Source organism: Myotis myotis, unplaced genomic scaffold (genome assembly GCF_014108235.1).
Source record: "Myotis myotis isolate mMyoMyo1 unplaced genomic scaffold, mMyoMyo1.p scaffold_m19_p_20, whole genome shotgun sequence".
Classification (NCBI taxonomy): domain Eukaryota; kingdom Metazoa; phylum Chordata; class Mammalia; order Chiroptera; family Vespertilionidae; genus Myotis; species Myotis myotis.
Window position 1 is genome coordinate 15,815,531 of NW_023416325.1, and position 18,749 is coordinate 15,834,279.

At 46.1% G+C, this 18,749-nt stretch overlaps 1 protein-coding gene and 1 pseudogene across 1 annotated transcript in view; one reads left to right on the plus strand and one right to left on the minus strand.

The window, feature by feature from the left end:
* Positions 1 to 18,749, plus strand: part of CUX2 (cut like homeobox 2) — a 121,131-nt gene that overhangs the window by 60,478 nt on the left and 41,904 nt on the right. The window contains exon 4 of the mRNA XM_036354409.1: positions 14,106 to 14,184. Coding sequence (XP_036210302.1) covers positions 14,106 to 14,184 — 79 coding nt within the window. The remainder of the gene's footprint in view (positions 1 to 14,105; positions 14,185 to 18,749) is intronic.
* LOC118678511 lies at positions 17,345 to 17,833 on the minus strand (annotated as a pseudogene).

An 18,749-nucleotide genomic window follows, 5' to 3' on the forward strand; every position in this document is an offset into this window, starting at 1 on the left:
GAGGCTGGTTCTCCACCACCCTATACCTCTGTGTCCAGGTACCTGGCAGGGTTCCCAGAAGTAGGGGGGAAAGTTGGAGGCCAGGGTGACATTTCATACCCCAAAGCAGGGATGCAAGCTTAGTTGCCCACAGGGGCCCTGCAGGTCAGCTGAATGAGCAACAGAGATGAGTGGAGGACTGAGGCAAACTGGGGCTTTGTGAGCCACCTGAGGAGTGGCCTCCACACGGCTAGGGAAGACTATGGCAGTCTGGTCTTGCAGCATATTGTGTGGGCTGAAAGCATAGTCTTCAAAGTCAGGCTGCCTGTCGCCAAATCCCTGCTCTGCCCACTCCTAGCTTTGTGACCTTCAGCAAATCTGTTAACCTCTCTGTGCTTCTGTTTCCTCATCTGGGAAGTAGAGATAATAACTGCACCTACTGCTCATGTGCTGAAGAGCCTCATGTACCAAAACTTCATGGTTAGTGACAATTGGTAGATTAAAATTCACCATATATGCCACAGAAATTGGTAAACAAAAAAATCAAGGCCTTTTCTTTTTCACCAGATAAACCATTACCACATCACTGCACCCACATTATAGGGTTTTTATGAGGATTTTTAGACTTAGTGTGTGAAACACTTAGAACAGTGCCTGGCATATTTTAATACTCAGTATTTGCTGTTAGTTTTGTTGTTGATGCTATTGTTATGCAGGGATGTGAGCCCACTGTGTCCACATTTTCCAGTACTTTTGGACAGGCTTGAAAGCTCAATTTTTATGTAAAATCTGATTTTTAAATGTTGGCTCAAAAATAAACATTTTTTAACCTAAAAAACAACTAAGTGCATGTGAGGACTTGGACCATAGGCCCAACATTTGCAACCCTGGATGTAGAGGGAGGGACAATGAGTGTTGTCTGATTACACCAGGCCTTTTCTCACTCCCACCTTGGCACACACCACCCTCTTTCCCTCCTCTGTCGATCAACCACCTTCTCATCCTTTGAGAGCCAGTGCCACCTCCTCCTTGAAGCCATCCTCTAGCCTGTACCCTGCATGATAAACCACTCTTTCATTATCCCTCCTCAAATGCTGCTTGCCTTCTGCCCTTTTCCTTGGTGTGTCTGTCTGTCTGTCTGTCTGTCTCACTCTCTCTCTCTCTTTACTTCTTTCTTGTTTTTTATTGATTGATTTTAGAGAGAGGGGAAGGGGGAAAGAGAAACATCGGCTGGTTGTTCCACTTATTTATGCATTCATTGGATGCTGCTTGTATGTGCTCTGACCAGGGACTGAACCAGCAAGCCTCGGCATGGTTTATTCATCTCAGCACAGTGCTTTGCACATTGAAGGTGATAACAATTAGTAACAGTAAAATCAACATCTATTAAATGTCTGTTTGCCAGGCTGTGTGCTAAGCAGTTTCTATGCATATCATTTTTAATCCTTATCATTTCACTTTTCATCTTCATTATAATCCTCAGATGTGGAAACAAAGGCTCAGAGAAGGCCAGTGGCTGCCCAGGACCACAAAGAAGTGGGGGGACTGGGAAGGGAAACCAGGTGCCTTGACCCTGGAGCCCAACTCAGGAAGCTGAGCCCGTAGCCGATAATCACAGCTGGGAAGTTAGAGGTAGGGTGATGCCTCGAGTGTCTGGCTAAGGCCCTCATGGGGCTGTCTCGAGCCTCACTCCACAGAGACATCCAGAAAGAACACTGCTATATTTAAAAGCCTGGGCATGATGGTGCTTGCACGACATTTGGGTGGCCGCCTCTCCATAAAGGGCACGCATGCTCTTTTAACTTTACTCTTCTGGGCTGGCATTTTGGAGAACTTAGGGGGTGCCTCAAGATGGGAGACTGCAGCCACCTGGGACCCCTGCAGCCCTCCCTCCAGGGGAAAGGGCACCACAGCACGTGGTCTATAGACCATGGGGCAGCAAGAGCTCAGACGCCAGCTCAGAGCCACCTAACCAGCTCAGGGAGCAGCAGGTGTCGTTTGGGCCTAGCACACAGACCCCTGGACTGCCCTGTGTTTCAGAGGGTGCTTGTTTCTGGGCCAGAATGGGATGATTCTTGGCATCACTAATTTTCTGCCCACACTCCACGCTCGTAGTCCAGTGGCTTTTACTTCTCACATCCTCCTTGGATAACACTGACTTCTAACACTCATAGAGCCCTTTGCACAGAAATCCCAAAAATCTTTTGTGGCTTGTCCAACCTCATGTCATACTTAACAGTGAACAAAGCATATCTTTTAATTATTAGTGTCTGACACCCAAGCTGGGTCTTGGTGTCCCTACACTCTAGATGGAAAAACGGAGGCACAGAATGGTCAAGGAAGGGATATTCATTCATTCTCCCCATGCACATCCATGAAGTGCTGGCCAGGTAGACACTGTGCCAACTGCTTCACCCTCTGATTTGATTCTTCAGTAGCTCTTCATTGAACCCATTTTACAAGTGAGAAAGCTGAGGGTTTGAAGGCTCAGTAACTTACCCAAAGTCACACAGCCAGGGGTGCAGATTTCAAACCTCAGATACTCGGACCTGACTCCAGAACCCCGGTGCTTTCAAGCCCTTCCTTGAATCTCCAGCTGCATGTGTTCCTCTGGTCTCCTCTTGCCCTCACCGACTCACCCCTTTCCTCCAGGACCCATCTTCCTTGCTCCCCCACTCCCATCAGAACACCAAGCCCTGCTGGGTCTTTCTCAGCTTTGCCTACAAGTTTCTCATCACCCAGGTTGATACAGAATTATCCAGATGCTCTAAATGGCTCCTTTTCTCCAAGCCCAGATGGATTGAGTTTGTAGGGTCTAACCCAGGGGTGGGCAAACTTTTTGACTCGAGGGCCACAATGGGTTCTTAAACTGGACCGGAGGGCCGGAACAAAAGCATGGATGGAGTGTTTGTGTGAACTAATATAAATTCAAAGTAAACATCATTACATAAAAGGGTACGGTCTTTTTTTTTTTTTTTTTTAGTTTTATTCATTTCAAAAGGGCCGCATCCGGCCTGCGGGCCGTAGTTTGCCCACGGCTGGTCTAACCGATCTGTATTTTGGGTGGAGGGCTCACATGGAGATCTTGTTGCAGTTTGGAAATGCAGTTTGCCAGCCACGTGGGGCCTGGAAGCAGGAAGTAAGACCAGTTCAAGACACCCTCTCATCACTCCTCGTTTTCATCCAGCCCATGAAATCACTACTTGAAGGAAGGAAAGTGTAGGGAGCTGATAGGACTCAAGAAGAGTGTGGGGAAAACAAAGCCGGGGAAAAGGGTGTCAGTGTAGGCCAGGCCCACACCTGAACTGCAGGTGCATGGGGAGCCTGGGGTGAACTGCCGACCCCCACCTGTCTCAACAGGAGGCTGCTACTGGGCTCCAGGCGGGTGTCAGTGGAATGTGGGCTCAGAATGGCCAGATCCTATGATTTTCTAAGAGAAGCCAGCAACTTGGATCTCTTCTGGTTTTTAAATGTTGGCTCAATATATATGCACATATTTTCATGCTCACAGTGCTTTATGGAGGTATAAATTTACATACGGGAAAATGTGCAAATCTTAAGCATGTAACTTGATGAATTTTAATGGCTCAAATATTTTTAAAACACTGGAAGGTCCAAGAAAATATGTCCATGGGGTGCATCTGGCCCTGGACCCATCGTTCATGACCCCAGACTAACGCACTATGTGACATGTGAGCAAGATGGGATGCACATACAGGACAGTATTCCATGGGAAGGGGACAGACACGTTTTTGGTGACAACCCAGCAATAATCTCATTATTCTCACAGCTAAGGGCACATGTTCTGGAGCCCAGGGTGTGAATACTAGCTCAGTCACTTTCTGTGTAACTTTGGGCAAATTACTTCACCTCTCTGATGTCTTGTTTTTCTCAACTGGTAAAATGGAGAAGCTAATGATACTGATCTCACAGGGCTGTTGTATGGATTCAATGAGTTAATGTGATAAACGCTTAGAGCAGTGCCTGAAACAGTAACTGCTTTCTACATGCTCACTACTGTCTTTATTTTTTTAATTAGTAGACTATTATTAGAGCTATCAAATTTAGAGACAATTTGATCAGAAAGTACAGAGCCCCCATATACTCCCTCTTCCTTCCCCCGACCACTCTATTCACATCCTGCATTATGGTACATTTGTTAGAGTTGCTAAACCAATATTGATACATTGTTATTAACAAAAGCCTGTCATTTACATGAGGGGTCACTCCTTGTATTATACATTCTGTGAGTTTTGACAAATGCTTAACATGTATCCACCATCACAGTATCATTCGTAATCGGTTTCACTGTTGTTTTAAACCAGGAACCTTTGTGAGTTCTTCTGCAGAGAAAAAAACTGGCCGCGGCGTATGAGGAACTTCAGGTGGGCTAGTGGGAGCCCCATTCCTTACTCTCCCATTTAGGAAAGCACAGCATATTCAGATACAAGAAGGGGATACTTTAGGGGTGAACCTGAGTCTGTTCTAATTTACCCAAAATAGAAGCTACTCTCCTACTTCAATGGGGAGTCACACAGATTCCAGCCCCAGATTCCCTGCTTCATGAAGGCTGGCTCTGAGACCAAACACCCCGTTCACAACCTACCTCGGCCTCTCCCATGTCACTTTGAGCTGCTGTGTCAGCGCCACAGGGCCTCTCAAACAAGGATTCTGCCTCCCTGCTCAGGGCCACCCTCTCGGAGTGTGTGGAGGCTCAGATGCACTGACTCCTGTGAAAGGTCTTTGCACATTATAAAAAGCTTTAGATTAAAATTGGAAGCTGTATGAATATGATCCATTTTTTCAGAAAAAACAAGCTGTTGTCAAAATGGGCCTGGCCTTCAGAGGCTGAGCCACAGGAAGTTGGTTGCATGCAGGGCTCCATGGCAGTCGCCTGTGGCTTGTCCCTCTGGAGTGAGGTAACCAGAAAGTCAGACACACAGCAGGAGCCCCCTTTGGCTGGAACAGCAAGTTCCAAGCTGGGGCCCTCATTCCTGGGTTGTTCCTGCTCTCAAAGCCTGCCGGCCAAATGCCAGTCAGCATGGAGCCGTGGTCATGGTATCAGCAGCTCCCAAAAAGGGGGAGATGGACACGGATGCTTCCACCGCCCATGAGAATTCATCTTAATCACCCAGTTTTATACACTGGCCACACCCTGGGCAGGACAGGACACATAACTTCTGTCCTGCCCTCATATGTTACAGCCTTGGTAGCTTTTTAGCTCATTATATGAGCACATAGTTGATTTTTTTTAAGGCAAAATTTATTTGTAAGGCACTAGAGAAAGCCTCCTTTCCCTTTTATGCCGGGAGCCCTCAGAAGAAAAGTGAAATTGTGTATTTGCTGCTAAAAAAAGCCCTGGCTTATACAATTTTAACAATAGAAAAATGATCTTTGTGCTTCAGTGCATGGATGCTTAAAGGAAAACAGGCAGTCTGTTCAGGTGGCTGGTGAATTACAAATGAGTGGCTCGCCTTTGTTTTGAGTGACAAGCAATTTAAATGCAGTCTTACATGGAGGCCTGGAAATTCTTTTTCCCAGAAGAGAGCAAGCAAGAGGAAAAGAAAAATAGAGGGGAAAAAGAGGGGGGTGGGGAGACTTCCTTTTTGAACTGAGAGATATTATTTGCCACTGAGCGGAGGTGAGAAGTTAGAACTTCATTTGATAATTATAAAATCAGTGGTTTGTGATTGGACGTAATTGATGATTATACTGTTGCTAATAGCAGGCCTGCCAGCCTGCGCTTGTGGGACATTTCATTTTTGCGCTGCTTCCAAGCCGTGAAAGCCAGCCCAGTGTGGGGTGCTGCTCACAAGATCTCAGGGAACCTGACATAAATGCATTTGGGGGCCTGTATTATGTTGGATAAAACGTGTTCATTAATGCCGACATTTGAAAACACTTTGTGCTGTGCCTTATTTTCAGCCTGGGAATAATTACAAATATTAGAATAAAATTGCACGGTGTTTTTCTCCCCTGCCTCACAGTCTCCCAACAGGCGCACCCTCAGTCTGAGCCTGGGTGGGTCTGCTGGGAGAGCATGAGCACAGGAAAAAAAGACCTTGACACTGTCTTTGATTAAAACCTCAGTGGGGTGGGGAATGATGTGTGAGGAAGTGTGTGTCTGTCTGCCTGTCTGCTTGGGGAAATTAGAATCATTGCACAACTGAGCTGGAAGGGGACTCGAGCCCAGCACTTCACTTTACAGATGGGGAAACTAAGGCTCAGAAAGAGGGTGTGACTTGCCCAATGGTGAACAGGGATGCGAAACCCCAGCTAAATCCAGACCCGGGTCTGCTCACTCCAGGTCCACCTTTTCCTTTTCCTAGCCTGCTATTAGCTTCCTGGAGGGAGACAGGTGCCCAGGACCTCTGGGCAGATCCTGGGCTGTGTCCCCTCCCCACTAACCATGGGTTCCTCTGCTACTCCATCAGAGAGCTTGCAAGAGGCCTCCACAGAGCCTCCAAGATTGCAGCTTAGTTTGGGCTAGTTGGAGGGTGTCACTCTGTCATCCTCTTGACGTGGGGTTTTACTAAAGTTTGTAGTTCAGAAAGATTAGTTCATATAGCCATTTAACTGCCTTCCTTATGGTAGTGGTTAATCCAGTCACTTTTGATTTAGTGCTCACTCCTGACCTGTCCTGTCCTGGACTCTGATAGAGGGGAATCGTAACAGTGGCTCCTCAAGAATCCAGTTGTTCATGCCCCAAACCATGGCGTCTCCTTGACTCCCTCTTCCTCTGTGCCTCGTACCTTCATCGCCTCGTATCTTCATCTGTTAAATTGCAGTAACAACCACCCCCCGAAAGTGTTGTGAGGATTAAATGAGTTAATACATGTTCAACACTTAGCACAGTGCCTGACAGAGTCAGAGCTTAGTAGTCACTGTTATTATTTTTATATATTTTTAAATTAATTTTAGAGAGGAAAGGAGAGGGAGCGAGAGATAGAAACATCAATGATGAGAGAGAAATATTGATTGGCTGCCTCCTGCATGCCCCACACTGGGGATTGAGCCTGCAATCTGGGCATGTGCCCTGACCAGGAATCGAACCGTGCCTCCTGGTTCATAGGTCAACGCTCAACCACTGAGCCATGCCAGCCAGGCAGTCACTGATATTATTAATAATAATAATAATACTCATCTCAGCCAAACAAGGTCAGTGTTATCCCATTTCACCTGGTATGAAATCAGGTAAAATCAGAATACTACTATAAGTAAAAGCAATCTATCACATAGATTCTTAGAATCAGATGTGAGCCTTCTGGATAATCTGACCAAACCTCCCCATGTGCAGGTCTCCCTGAGTACCTTTAGAGCCTCAAAAATAACTGGTTATGTACTTGGATGCCTCTTCTGATGGGAAGCTCAGTACCTCACATGAGAATCCATTCTGAGAATTTAGAACTTTCTAAGACTGAGTCTCCTTGAAATTTCCACCCTCTCTCCCCACCCCTGGCCCACCCCCACCTCTTGAATATTTACAGCCCAGAATACACCCTATTCCTCTCAACAAAATAGCCTGAAATATCTTCAGCTAGTTGTAGATTGCTCTTGTAGTGTGTGTCCCCGAGTCTGCTGCCCTCCATACCTGTGCCTCCCTTATTCTCCATGACCCCCTTCTTCTCTGTGCTCTCCTCCGTGTCCATGAACCCCGAGTTGTCTGAATCCTCTGCTTTCCATGCCCCCTCGCTCCTACCCCTCACTCTCCATGCCAGGTTCCTCCTTTTGTCTCTCCTAATTCTTCTTGCCCCTCTTTGTTGCCCAGATATATACACCCCAGAAGGAGATCCAGGCTTCTGAAGGTGTTAGGGTGCCCCCTGCCATCCTGGGCTGATTCCTTTTCTTGCAGATCTCATTCCTTCTGTCTCCTTCTCAGAGCTGCTGATTCTGAGACCCTCTGAGCACCAGTCTCCTCTCAATTGCCCATCAGTCTTTAGTGTCTTCCAGAATCCTGCTGTATCAGATCCCCCATCTCCCAGAACCACCATGCCTCACACACACACACACACACACACACACACACACACACACACCCCAGAGCCCAGGACCCCGTGGAAAGGGAAGCTGTCCTCAAAATGTGTTCTTCAGAACACAAATTTCCAGGTTTATTTTCTGAAGAAAAAAGTTCTGTGACCAAATGCATTTGGGAAGACACTGGGCTAAGCCAAGGTGAAGGGGATTTTTTCCTGCAGCTCTTGTCCAAGCGTCCAGTGTGCTGATATATTTTGTATATGTCCACTCAGAAAGCACATGCAGCCTTGATCAAAGATTCCCTCTTTCACGCCTGCGGGGCTGTGTGACACATTTTGAGACGACGGGTTTTCTGGTTGCAAGTCAGGGCCCTGTAATTAGAGGATTCTGGGCTGAGATCCACCTCTGCCACTAACTAGTTCTTTCATCTTGGCCAAGTGACTTGGTTTCCCTGAACCTCAGTTTCTTCCTCTGTAGAATGGGGACAGTAATGGTGCTCATGTCTTAGAGTTGTTGGGGAGATTCCAAAGATACAGCACTGAGCACAGAATGAGGGTTCTGTTTCCGGAAGTTCTGACCATTCCTTGTAAAGGTCTCGGCATGGAGCAGTTCTCAGTACCCAGGAGATGTCACCGCTATCTCAGACAGTCATCATGGAAGCCCACGTTTACCTGGTTTAACCACATGATAGACAAAGGCCAGGCAGCTAGAACAGGCTTTGCCTCTTCTCTGGCTTACCCGGTTCTGCACCTGTTATTTTCATACTTGGGGGAAACCGAACACATTTTCACCCCTTCTACCACAGCAGGTGGTGTAAATGCCACTTGCTCCGTCAAACGCTAAGCTATTTCTGATGGTGACCTTCTTGGTGTCTGTAGCTGGCCGCCACCTCCTCCTCCTCCACTTCTTCCTCCTCCTTTCCCAGATGGCCTTCAGAGATCTGCCTGTCACAAACCAAATCTGTCATTCAGAATACTTTTCTCCCACCCTTCTGCATGGTAGAAACACGTGGCCTTTTATTTATGCAGTGCTCACCTGTTCTGGACACATGAGTGAAATGCATTCGAGCTGCAGACCTTGGAAAAGACATCCTATATGGTTGGAAGAAGAATTATCTGATTTGTTATAAAATTTCTTGCCAACTTCCATGGGACTCTTTGCCACATGTTAGCTCATTCCTCTCCAATAGCTTCTTAGGCAGATGGAAATTTTTCTTCCCACCTGATGGATGAACAAGCTGAGGCCAGGTGATGCTTGATGACATTTAGGCCCAGCACTAGATTGGACTGTGAACCATCAGAACCGGCTTTCTGGAAACAGACAAGGTCATTACTCTAAAACAAGGCTGAACAAGTTAGGACATCCAAATGGCTACTGTCTTCAGGACTCATATTTATTATGGGAAGCTCTAAACTTGAACCAATTCAAACTGGATGCCAGTCAGGATGTTTTCTGATCTCTGCTTTTGAAAATATTGTCCAGCCATTTAGAGAACCTCTAAATGAGGGATCAGCAAACATTTTCTGTAAAGGGCCAGGCAGTAAATATTTTCAGCTTTGCAGTCAGGATGTCTGTCACAACTATTGAACTCAGCCATTGTAGCATGAAAGCAGCCAATACATAAAAGAATGGCTGTCGCTGTGTTCCAATAAAACTTTATTTATACAAACAGAGGAAGGGCCATAGTTTGCCAACTCTTGCTCTACACCAGTACTGTCCAGTTTAAATATAGAGTAAGCCACATGTAATTTAAAATTTTCTAATAGCTGCATTTTTAAAAGTATAGAGAAACAGATGAATTTAATTTTAACAATATATTTTAACCCAATATGTCCAAAATATTATCATTTTCAACTTAAAATCATTGTAAAATTTATTGAGATATTATGTAATCTTTTTACATTCCAAGACTTATAAATTCCATATGTTACACTTACAGCTCATCTGAATTTGAAATAGTCACATTTCAAGTGCTCAGTGGCCGCATGTGCTAGTGGCTACTGTATGGACAGCACAGCTCTGGTAGGGAGACCTATAAGAAGATAGTCACATATAAACAATACACCATTATAAAATGATAAGAGCCATGAATGAAAAATAGAGGGTGCTGTAGGCAGAGACAGGGAAACATTAAAGAAATCTTCTAGCACTTTCCCCCACTTCCGCCCAGGGTTCCTTTTTAGAAGTCCATGGAACATTCTAATGCCTTTCCCCAAACCCCAGCCACCACACATGCTCAGAGTGACGACTATAAAATGAAGCATTCAGACTTTCCACTGACTACTCTGATAATTCTCCATGCAGGGATCAGGAGATGAATTTCTCATGGCTTTTCTTGGGCTCCAGGTGGGCAGCACAGCAGCCCCTGACCTGGTACAGCCATAGATAACAGCATCCATGAGGAGAGGGGGGTCCAAGTGACTGTCCCTATTGGCGCTGGGAGGGTTTTTTCTATCCAGGAGAAAGGGGCCAATGTCTGGATTCAGAACAGTAATTTGAACCTCCAGACCTGTGTGACTCTTGCTCTACCATTTACTAACTGCGTAATCTTAGGCAGGTTACTTAACTTCCTTGAGCCTTGGTTTTCTCTTCTGTATAATGGAGATAATGACAGCAGCTACCTTCCGTGATTGGTATGTCTATGGAGAGAGATGATCATGAATAGTAAGAGCATATGGCACATATGAATATGAATATTACATTTATTGTTATTCTTATTGGCCCATCAGGAATGCCCCCCCAAAAAAAAAACCTGAATTATTTGCCCCCTCACATTATTCTAGGAGCCCCAGTGTTTGCATCACCTCCTCCCATGTTGTGGTTCCTCTTGGGCCTAGCTGTGTCTCCCACTTAGTTGTGATTCCCCAAAGCAGAAACTGTGTCTGTCCATCTCAGCAAGAATAAAAATCTGCCTACACTTGGTGATTTCCCCTTTGCCTGGATCCTAGAACATTCTTTCTGTCCACCATCTTCCCCTTCTTGAAGAGACAGTTCCTGATGTTCCACCCACCAAACTGGGTCAGCCTCCCCCACTTGCACACACTCAAGGCCTGTTTGAAGCATTTAGCTCTTATAATTAATTATCTGGGGAATCTGCTATAATGTCAGTCTCCCCAGTGGGAGTCCAATATGGGTGGGGCTTGATTCAGCCTCTTTCATTACTGAGTTCTCAGCCCATAGTGCTTGGCACAGAGCAGGTGCTCAAGAAATGTTTGTTGAATGAATGATAGTACTCTCATTCACTCTGGAAGGCAAAAGATCAGAGACTGTTCTCACAATAACAAGAGAGCTTAAGGAGTTTTTGTAACTGACTTTTTAAAAATCACTTGCTCAATATCCACCATACATTTCTCTCTACCCCTCTTAAATAATGAATTCAGTGTGGATCTTGTAAATCCTTCAAGCTGCGCTGTCCAATAGAAATGCAGTGAGATCCACGAATATATTTTTATATTTTGCATTACCTACATTTTTAGGAAGTAAAAGAAAACAGGTAACCCTAGCCAGTTTGGCTCAGTGGATAGAGCGTCGGCCTGCGAACTGAAAGGTCCCAGGTTTGATTCCAGTCAAGGGCACATGCCTGGGTTGTGGGCTCGATCCCCAGTGGGGGACTTGCAGGAGGCAGCCGATCCATGATTCTCTCTCATCATGAATGTTTCTATCTCTCTCTCCTTCTTCCTTCCTCTCTGAAATCAATAAAAATATATTTTTAAAAAAGAACAAGAAAGAGCCCTAACCGGTTTGGCTCGGTGGATAGAGCGTCGGCCTGTGGACTGGGGGGTTCCAGGTTCGATTCCGGCCAAGAGCATGTACCTTGGTTGCGGGTACATCCCCAGTGGGGGGTGTGCAGGAGGCAGCTGATCGATGTTTCTCTCTCATTGATGTTTCTAGCTCTCTATCTCATTCCCTTCCTCTCTGTAAAAAATCAATAAAATATATTTTAAAGAAAAAGAAAAAGAAAGAAAGAAAACAGGTAACATGAATAATAATAAATAGGTTTGTTTAACCTATGATATCCAGAATGTTATCATTTCAACATGTAATCAGTATAAAAAATGCCAATAAACTGTAGCAAATTCTGTTTGTTCATAGTAAGTCTTTAAAATCCAGGGTGTATTTTGTACTCACAGCACATCTCCATTTGGACTCATCACATTTCAAGTGCTCAGTAGCCACATGAGACTTATGGCTGCCATTTTGAAAGCCTTAGAGCCGTGGTCGGCAAACCGTGGCTCACGAGCCACATGCAGCTCTTTGGCCCCTTGAGTGTGGCTCTTCCACAAAATACCACGTGCGGGCGCGCACATACAGTGCAGTTGAAACTTCGTGGCCCATGCACAGAAGTCGGTATTTTGTGGAAGAGCAGATATTTTGTGGAAGAGCCACACTCAAGGGGCCAAAGAGCCGCATGTGGCTCGCAAGGCGCGGTTTGCCGAGCCACAGTCTGCCGACCACTGCCTTAGAGGAGCCACTATGGCTTTCTAATTCTTCTTCCCAAAGTGCACTGCTCAGGTGCTCTCCATAGGAGACCAGAGATGAACACAACTGAGGCTTACCACCTAGCACTGGGCAGAGCCTGTCCCCAAAATAGGCAAGAAGGAAGGGGTTGCTCATACCAAGAGGTGACATATCTATGGGGCTTAATGCATGCCAGGAGTCTTGCATAGGACTTTACCTGTGTTAAATCATTTGATCCTCTTGCAGCCATTTAAGGAAGGTTATCATATTATTATCCCCATTTTACACCTGGGGAAGTAGAGGAACAGGGATTTAAGTGTCCTGCCTGTCAAAGGCTACACATATAGTAAGTGATAGAACTTATTGGGTTTGGACCCAGGTGGCTGTCTCCAGGCCTGTGCCTCAGTTGGCCACTTTGTGAATGGACTGTCTCAGAATTGGCCCCAGTCATTTCTCCAGAATGGTGTGAGACAGGACCCAAGTGGGTGCAACCCACTTGGATTTGTTCTTTCAACAAGTTGTGTTGAGCACCCTCTGTGCACCAGACAGTGTGCTCCCAGAGGGAAGGAATTCAATAACAAACACCTTCTTAATTGGGATTCACTGGGATTCATAAGAAAAGCCCAACTCTGAAAGAGGGTGATTGAGAAGTAGATGCTCTGACAGATTCATCATTTAGGACAGCGGTCGCCAACCGGTGGTCTGCGGACCACTGGTAGTCGGTGAGGTCCAAAAGGTTGGCAACCGCTGGTTTAGGAAGTTGGCACCAGACAGAGAGGTATATCAGTGCCAGGGAGAATAAAGCTGTTCCAGTCCAAAGGGAGATACCCGCCCCAGGATGTCCTTGAGGAGGATAGGGATGGTAGCACATGGGTACCAGGAGCTCATATGCAGGGGAGGCCAGGAGTAAGCCAAAGGGACTGACCATCAAGAGCCACCATCAAAACAGCTTGAGGCCAGAGCTCGGAATTCAGAACCCAGAGCAGATGGATGTGGAGCTGAGCCCCAGCTGTGTCTCTCTTAAATGCGTCTCATGGAGTCAAACTGGCAGAACAAGAAAAGCCTATGAGCAATAAAATGAGCTCGTGAATGTAGGTCTTCACCACTGAGTTAGTCACCCATGTATATCAGTCAAGAAGCATTTATTGAGTGCTTTTGGTATACCAGGAACTATTTCATATAACCCTGTCACCCTTGACATTTGTTGAAGCTATTTGCTATCTTACTAGAGATTTCATGATTTCTCTTTAATTTTCAGTGGCAAGAAATATTCCCCAAGTGTACCTCCCTTTTCCTCAAAACATGGGTCATGTTTGAACATCCAGTGTGGCCTTTTAATAATAAGAATAATAATAGTAACTGTAAATAACCTACTATGTGCCCTGTGCTAATAGCTGCTTATATGCAGCTTCATTTAATCCTCACAACAGGCCTAGGAAGTAGGTTCTATTACTTACTCCCATTTTACGGATGAGGAAACTGAGGGTCAGAGAGGGCCAGTGACTTGCCCAAGGTTACACAGCCAGAATGCAATAGAGCTGGGATGTGAACCTGAATTTTCTAACTCCATATTTTCAACCTTCATTTTCCCTCTCCCACCTCCCATCCCATGTTTGCACAGGTTGAAAATGATCAAATTTGCTTGTAGGCTCATATACCATGGTTACACATGACTTTTTCTTTTGTTTCCAAAGGTGGTGGCCCTTAGTAAAAGAAGTCAGGAAGCTGAGGCTGCTTTCTTGAGTGTTTACAAGCAATTAATTGAAACACCAGGTAAGAAATGCTTGGGCTCCATAATTAAAGAATTAATTAGAAGAAACAGCCATTACGCAGGGGCTTCCTCATGGTGGGGTCTGGGGATAGGCTGAGACTCCTGGGCAAGTTCATGCCTCCCATGGGTGGGGATTGTGGGGAGTGATAGGTTCTGTGCCAGTCTGGTGTGACATCCCCACATGGATCCTCCATCTTCCCCCACTACCTTCTAATGTCAGCCAGAGAGCTCTGGGGGGCTCCTGGCATGGTCTCCCACCTGGACTTTCTTGGGAAGCCAAGAAGCCTGTCTTGCCCCCCAGAGGACAAATGGCACCAAGTGCTTTCTGCCAGCAGAGTGTGCTGAAAGAAAGACCTCAAAAGTTTCCTCCAACATGGTGCAGCCAACCTCAAAAATTTGATGTAGCCCTGGCCGGCTTGGCTCAGTGGATAGAGCGTCAGCCTGCGGACTGAAGGGTCCCAGGTTCGATTCCGGCCAAGGGCACATACCTGGGTTGCGGGCTCGATCCCCAGTGGGGGGGCGTGCAGGAGGCAGCCCATCAATGATTCTTTCTCATCATTGATGTTTCTATCTATCTCTCTCTCCTCCCTCTCTCCTCCCTCTCTCCTCTCTCTCTCCTCTCTGAAATTAATAAAGAAATATATTTTTTAAAAAAATTTGATGTAGAGCAAAAGCCAAACCCAAAAAAACATGTACTATATTGCTCTATTTACATAAAACCTGAAGACAGACAAAAATTAACCTGTCAGCACTATTCACAGTGGCCAAAAGGGGGAAACAACCCAAATGTCCATCAGTGGATGAATGGATAAACAAATAAGCTCTGTCCATTCAATGGACTATGATTCAGTAATTCTATATAATAAAGAGCTAATATGCAAATGGTCATCACACCCTCGCGCCCTTGCACGGGAGCCGGGGACCTGAGGCCGGACCCGGGGACCCGAGTCTGCGCCCCCTGCCCTGCGGGGCTTGACGGGGCTGGGGCCGGCCGGGTCTGGGTCTTGCATGATTTCAAGGTACACGCGGGTGGGCGGGGACTTGACTCTGGGTCCCGTGGTGTGCTCCAGACTCTGACAGGAGGGAGATTTTCATATACAGTTTACTAATTTTCTTTCATTTCTGACACTTCTATTATAGAGAATGGGCAAATACCAATATTAAAATATTTCCTCTAATTAATTCCCTTTTAATGTGCACGAATTCCATGCCCCGGGCCACTAGTAAAAAGAATAACACTGACACATGCTACAATGTGGATGAGCCTCAAACACATGATCCTGGTGAAATAAGCCAATCATAAAAGGCCACATAATAAAGGATTCCATTTATATGAAGTGTCCAAAATAGGCAAATCTATAGAAACAGAAATCAGATTGATGATTACCAGGCAGGCAGGGAGGAGGGAATGGGGAGTGAGTGCTTAATGCAGCCGTGGGCAAACTACGGCCCGCGGGCCGGATCCGGCCCGTTTGAAATGAATAAAACTAAAAAAAAAAAAGACCGTACCCTTTTATGTAATGATGTTTACTTTGAATTTATATTACTTCACACAAACACTCCATCCATGCTTTTGTTCCGGCCCTCCGGTCCAGTTTAAGAACCCATTGTGGCCCTCGAGTCAAAAAGTTTGCCCACCCCTGGCTTAATGGGTACCAGGTTTCCTTTTAAGGGTATAAAAATGTTTTGGGACTAGATAAAGGTGGTGGTTATACTAATGCTGCTGAATTGTACACTTTTAAATGGTTACTTTTATGTTATAAGAATTTCACCTCAATTTAAAAAACATTAACCTGTGTTGTTAGACATCGAGTGGCAACAGTTCCTGGGAGGGGCCTCCAGGGGCTGGAGATGTTGTTTCTTGATATACTTCTATAAAAAGTTGGACTTATTAAAAATGGCCCATCCTTTGCCACCATCTCATTTATTGACTCAGAAAAGAGAGCCTAGAAAGGTGTAGTGATTTGTTAACAGTGGTGGAGCTGTGAGGAGACCCCACTGTGCTAACTCCCTCTACTCAGACAGCCCCCTGACCTTTCCCACGTCCTTCCATGAGCTGCAGGAATCAGTGCTGTGGGTATTGATTGGGGTTTGATTGAAGAGGAAAGTGCGATCCCACTGTAAGCCAAGCCACGGAGAAGGCAGAGTCATTTACATTTGAAATAAAAATTGTTTGTGGGATCTTTGAATTTAGGATGGGAGCGTTCCTCATGTCACCTGTCTTGGGCAACTTTAGAAAACATCCTCCCAAAATTCATGGCCACCCTGAACCTCAGAATGTCACCTTATTTGGAAACAGGGTCTTTGCAGGTATAGTTAGTGAAGGACTTCTAGATGAGACCATCCTGGAATTAGGGTGGGTTTGTGGCCACATCACTCCAATCTCTGCCTCTGTCTTCACATGGGCTTCTTCTCTCTTTGTCTCGTGTCCCAGGTCTCCCTCTCCTTTCTCTAATAAGGATTTGGAGTCATTGGATTTAGGGCCCACCCAGATAGTCCAAGACCATCTCATCTCAAGATCTGTATCTTCGTTACATTTGCAAAGACCCTTTTTCCAAATAAGGTCACATTCACAGGTTCCAGGGATTAGGACATGGACATATGCTCAGGGGTCACCATTCAGCCCCCTACAGAGGCATCTGCAGCCTTGACCCCCTCTGCCCCAGTCCTATGCTCTGCCCTGATTCTACTCTCAGGAAGGCAGCATGACCATGTGGGCTTTCTCAATGAGAATGCTTTGGTAGTGAGAAAGGCTGGAGCTAAACAGCACAGCCCCGCCCCCCCCCCCCCAGGGCTCTGTGCCCTGCCCCACTCTCCCCCCCCAGGTGGCATAGCCCTGTAGTGTGAGACTGAAATAGCCATGTGTCTGCAGCCCCTGAAGACCACACCAGACATATCCAAGAAGCCCTTTGCAGCTTTTTTTTTTTTTTTACCTTAAAACTATTTAATATTTATCTACACAAGCGTTACCAACAGGTATCATTCTCACTTTATAAATGAAAAGTTCAAGTCAGGATCGGTCAAAAGGCTTCTTTCTTCCTCACGGAAGTTTGCAGAGGACCCCAGGCCTTGATACCCTAACTCCTAGAACCTGTAAGGGAGGTTTTCAAAGTACAGGTAGGGAAGTAGAGATGCCAAAGGACCTACACTCAGACCAGAAGACAAAGGTACTTGGACATTTTAATGAACTTCCCTCCATGTAGCTTCAAGCTACCAGGACACAGGCCCCACAAACACCCTTAATCTTCTCCTCAGCTCTTCTGCTGAAGAACTTGGCCTTCACAATGACAGGCTGCTTTGGGAGCTCTCCCTTCCCCAGAACTTTGTAGTAGCCCAATCGCACCACACCAATGATGGGAGCAACTTCAGTCTTGCTTTTGGCAGCATTCACCCGTGTCTGCTCACTGACCAGGGTCCACAGTTTATCAAGGTTGACAGTTGGGCAGAAGCTCTGGTTCCTCTTCAAGTGGTAATGCTTCATACCAACTTTCCCAAAGTAACCTAGGTGATATTTGTCGAAGTTGATCCTGTGATGATGCAGGCCGCCAGCATTACCACGGCCCCCCGGGTGCTTCCTGTGCTTGCCGATGCGGCCATGGCCGTGGCTCTCGTGGCCCCAAAGTTTCCGGTCTTCCTCAGTCTGGATGGCATGTCGGTGGACGAGTTGCAAGAGGGAGTCCTTTCCAACTTTTTGTTTATAAGGTCTTCACCCTCATCAGAGTTATTCTGAAACATTTTGGAAACATATACCCTCCTATTTCGCACTCTTTTCTATTTTTCAAGACCCACAGTCTCAATAACAAATGACATTGGAGGGTGACTCAGTACAGAGCCCAAAGTTGCCTCCTAGGAGTCCTCACACCAGGCTCCTTCACTGGGCCCCATAGTACCTCATCTATAGCACCAGGGGGCAGCACTGATACAGGCTTGTGTTTCCAGGCTTAGGGCCAGATCCAGGTTGGAGTCCTGCCTGTACCACTTACTCATGGGGTGACTGCGGATGAATTAATTCACCTCCCTGAGCTTCAGTCTCCTCTTCTATAGATTGGGAGTAATATGAGAGCCTACCTCATACAGTTGTGGGAGGCTTCAGCAAGCATGGCACATAGTGGTACTTTGCTAAGTGACACCTACTATCATGTACCTGGCTTCCCTTGGAGAAGTAAAATTCTCCAAGCCTGCGACTGAGTCATACTAATTTTATAACCCAGAACACCATACACAGTAGGCACCTAATAACTGTTTGGTGAATGAATTAGAAATACGACTCAGATGCAGAAAGGGGAGGAAGGGTTATTTGAATAAAAAGCCCTCTGCTTGTCATGTGTTTATTTACTCAGATAGCATTTATTGAGTGCCTGCTGTGTGCCTGGCACTTGCAAGACACTGGGAACATGACCATGAGCTCACTGGTGCAGACGGGAGCCCAGCCCTCAGGGAGCTTGCATTCTGGTGGCAGAGGTGACCAGATCATTGCTCGAATAACCAGCCTGCTGTCACAAACCCAGGGGAACGCCAGCGACTCTAGTGCTTGGGAATGAGAAGGCGCTTACAGCCCCCACTTGAA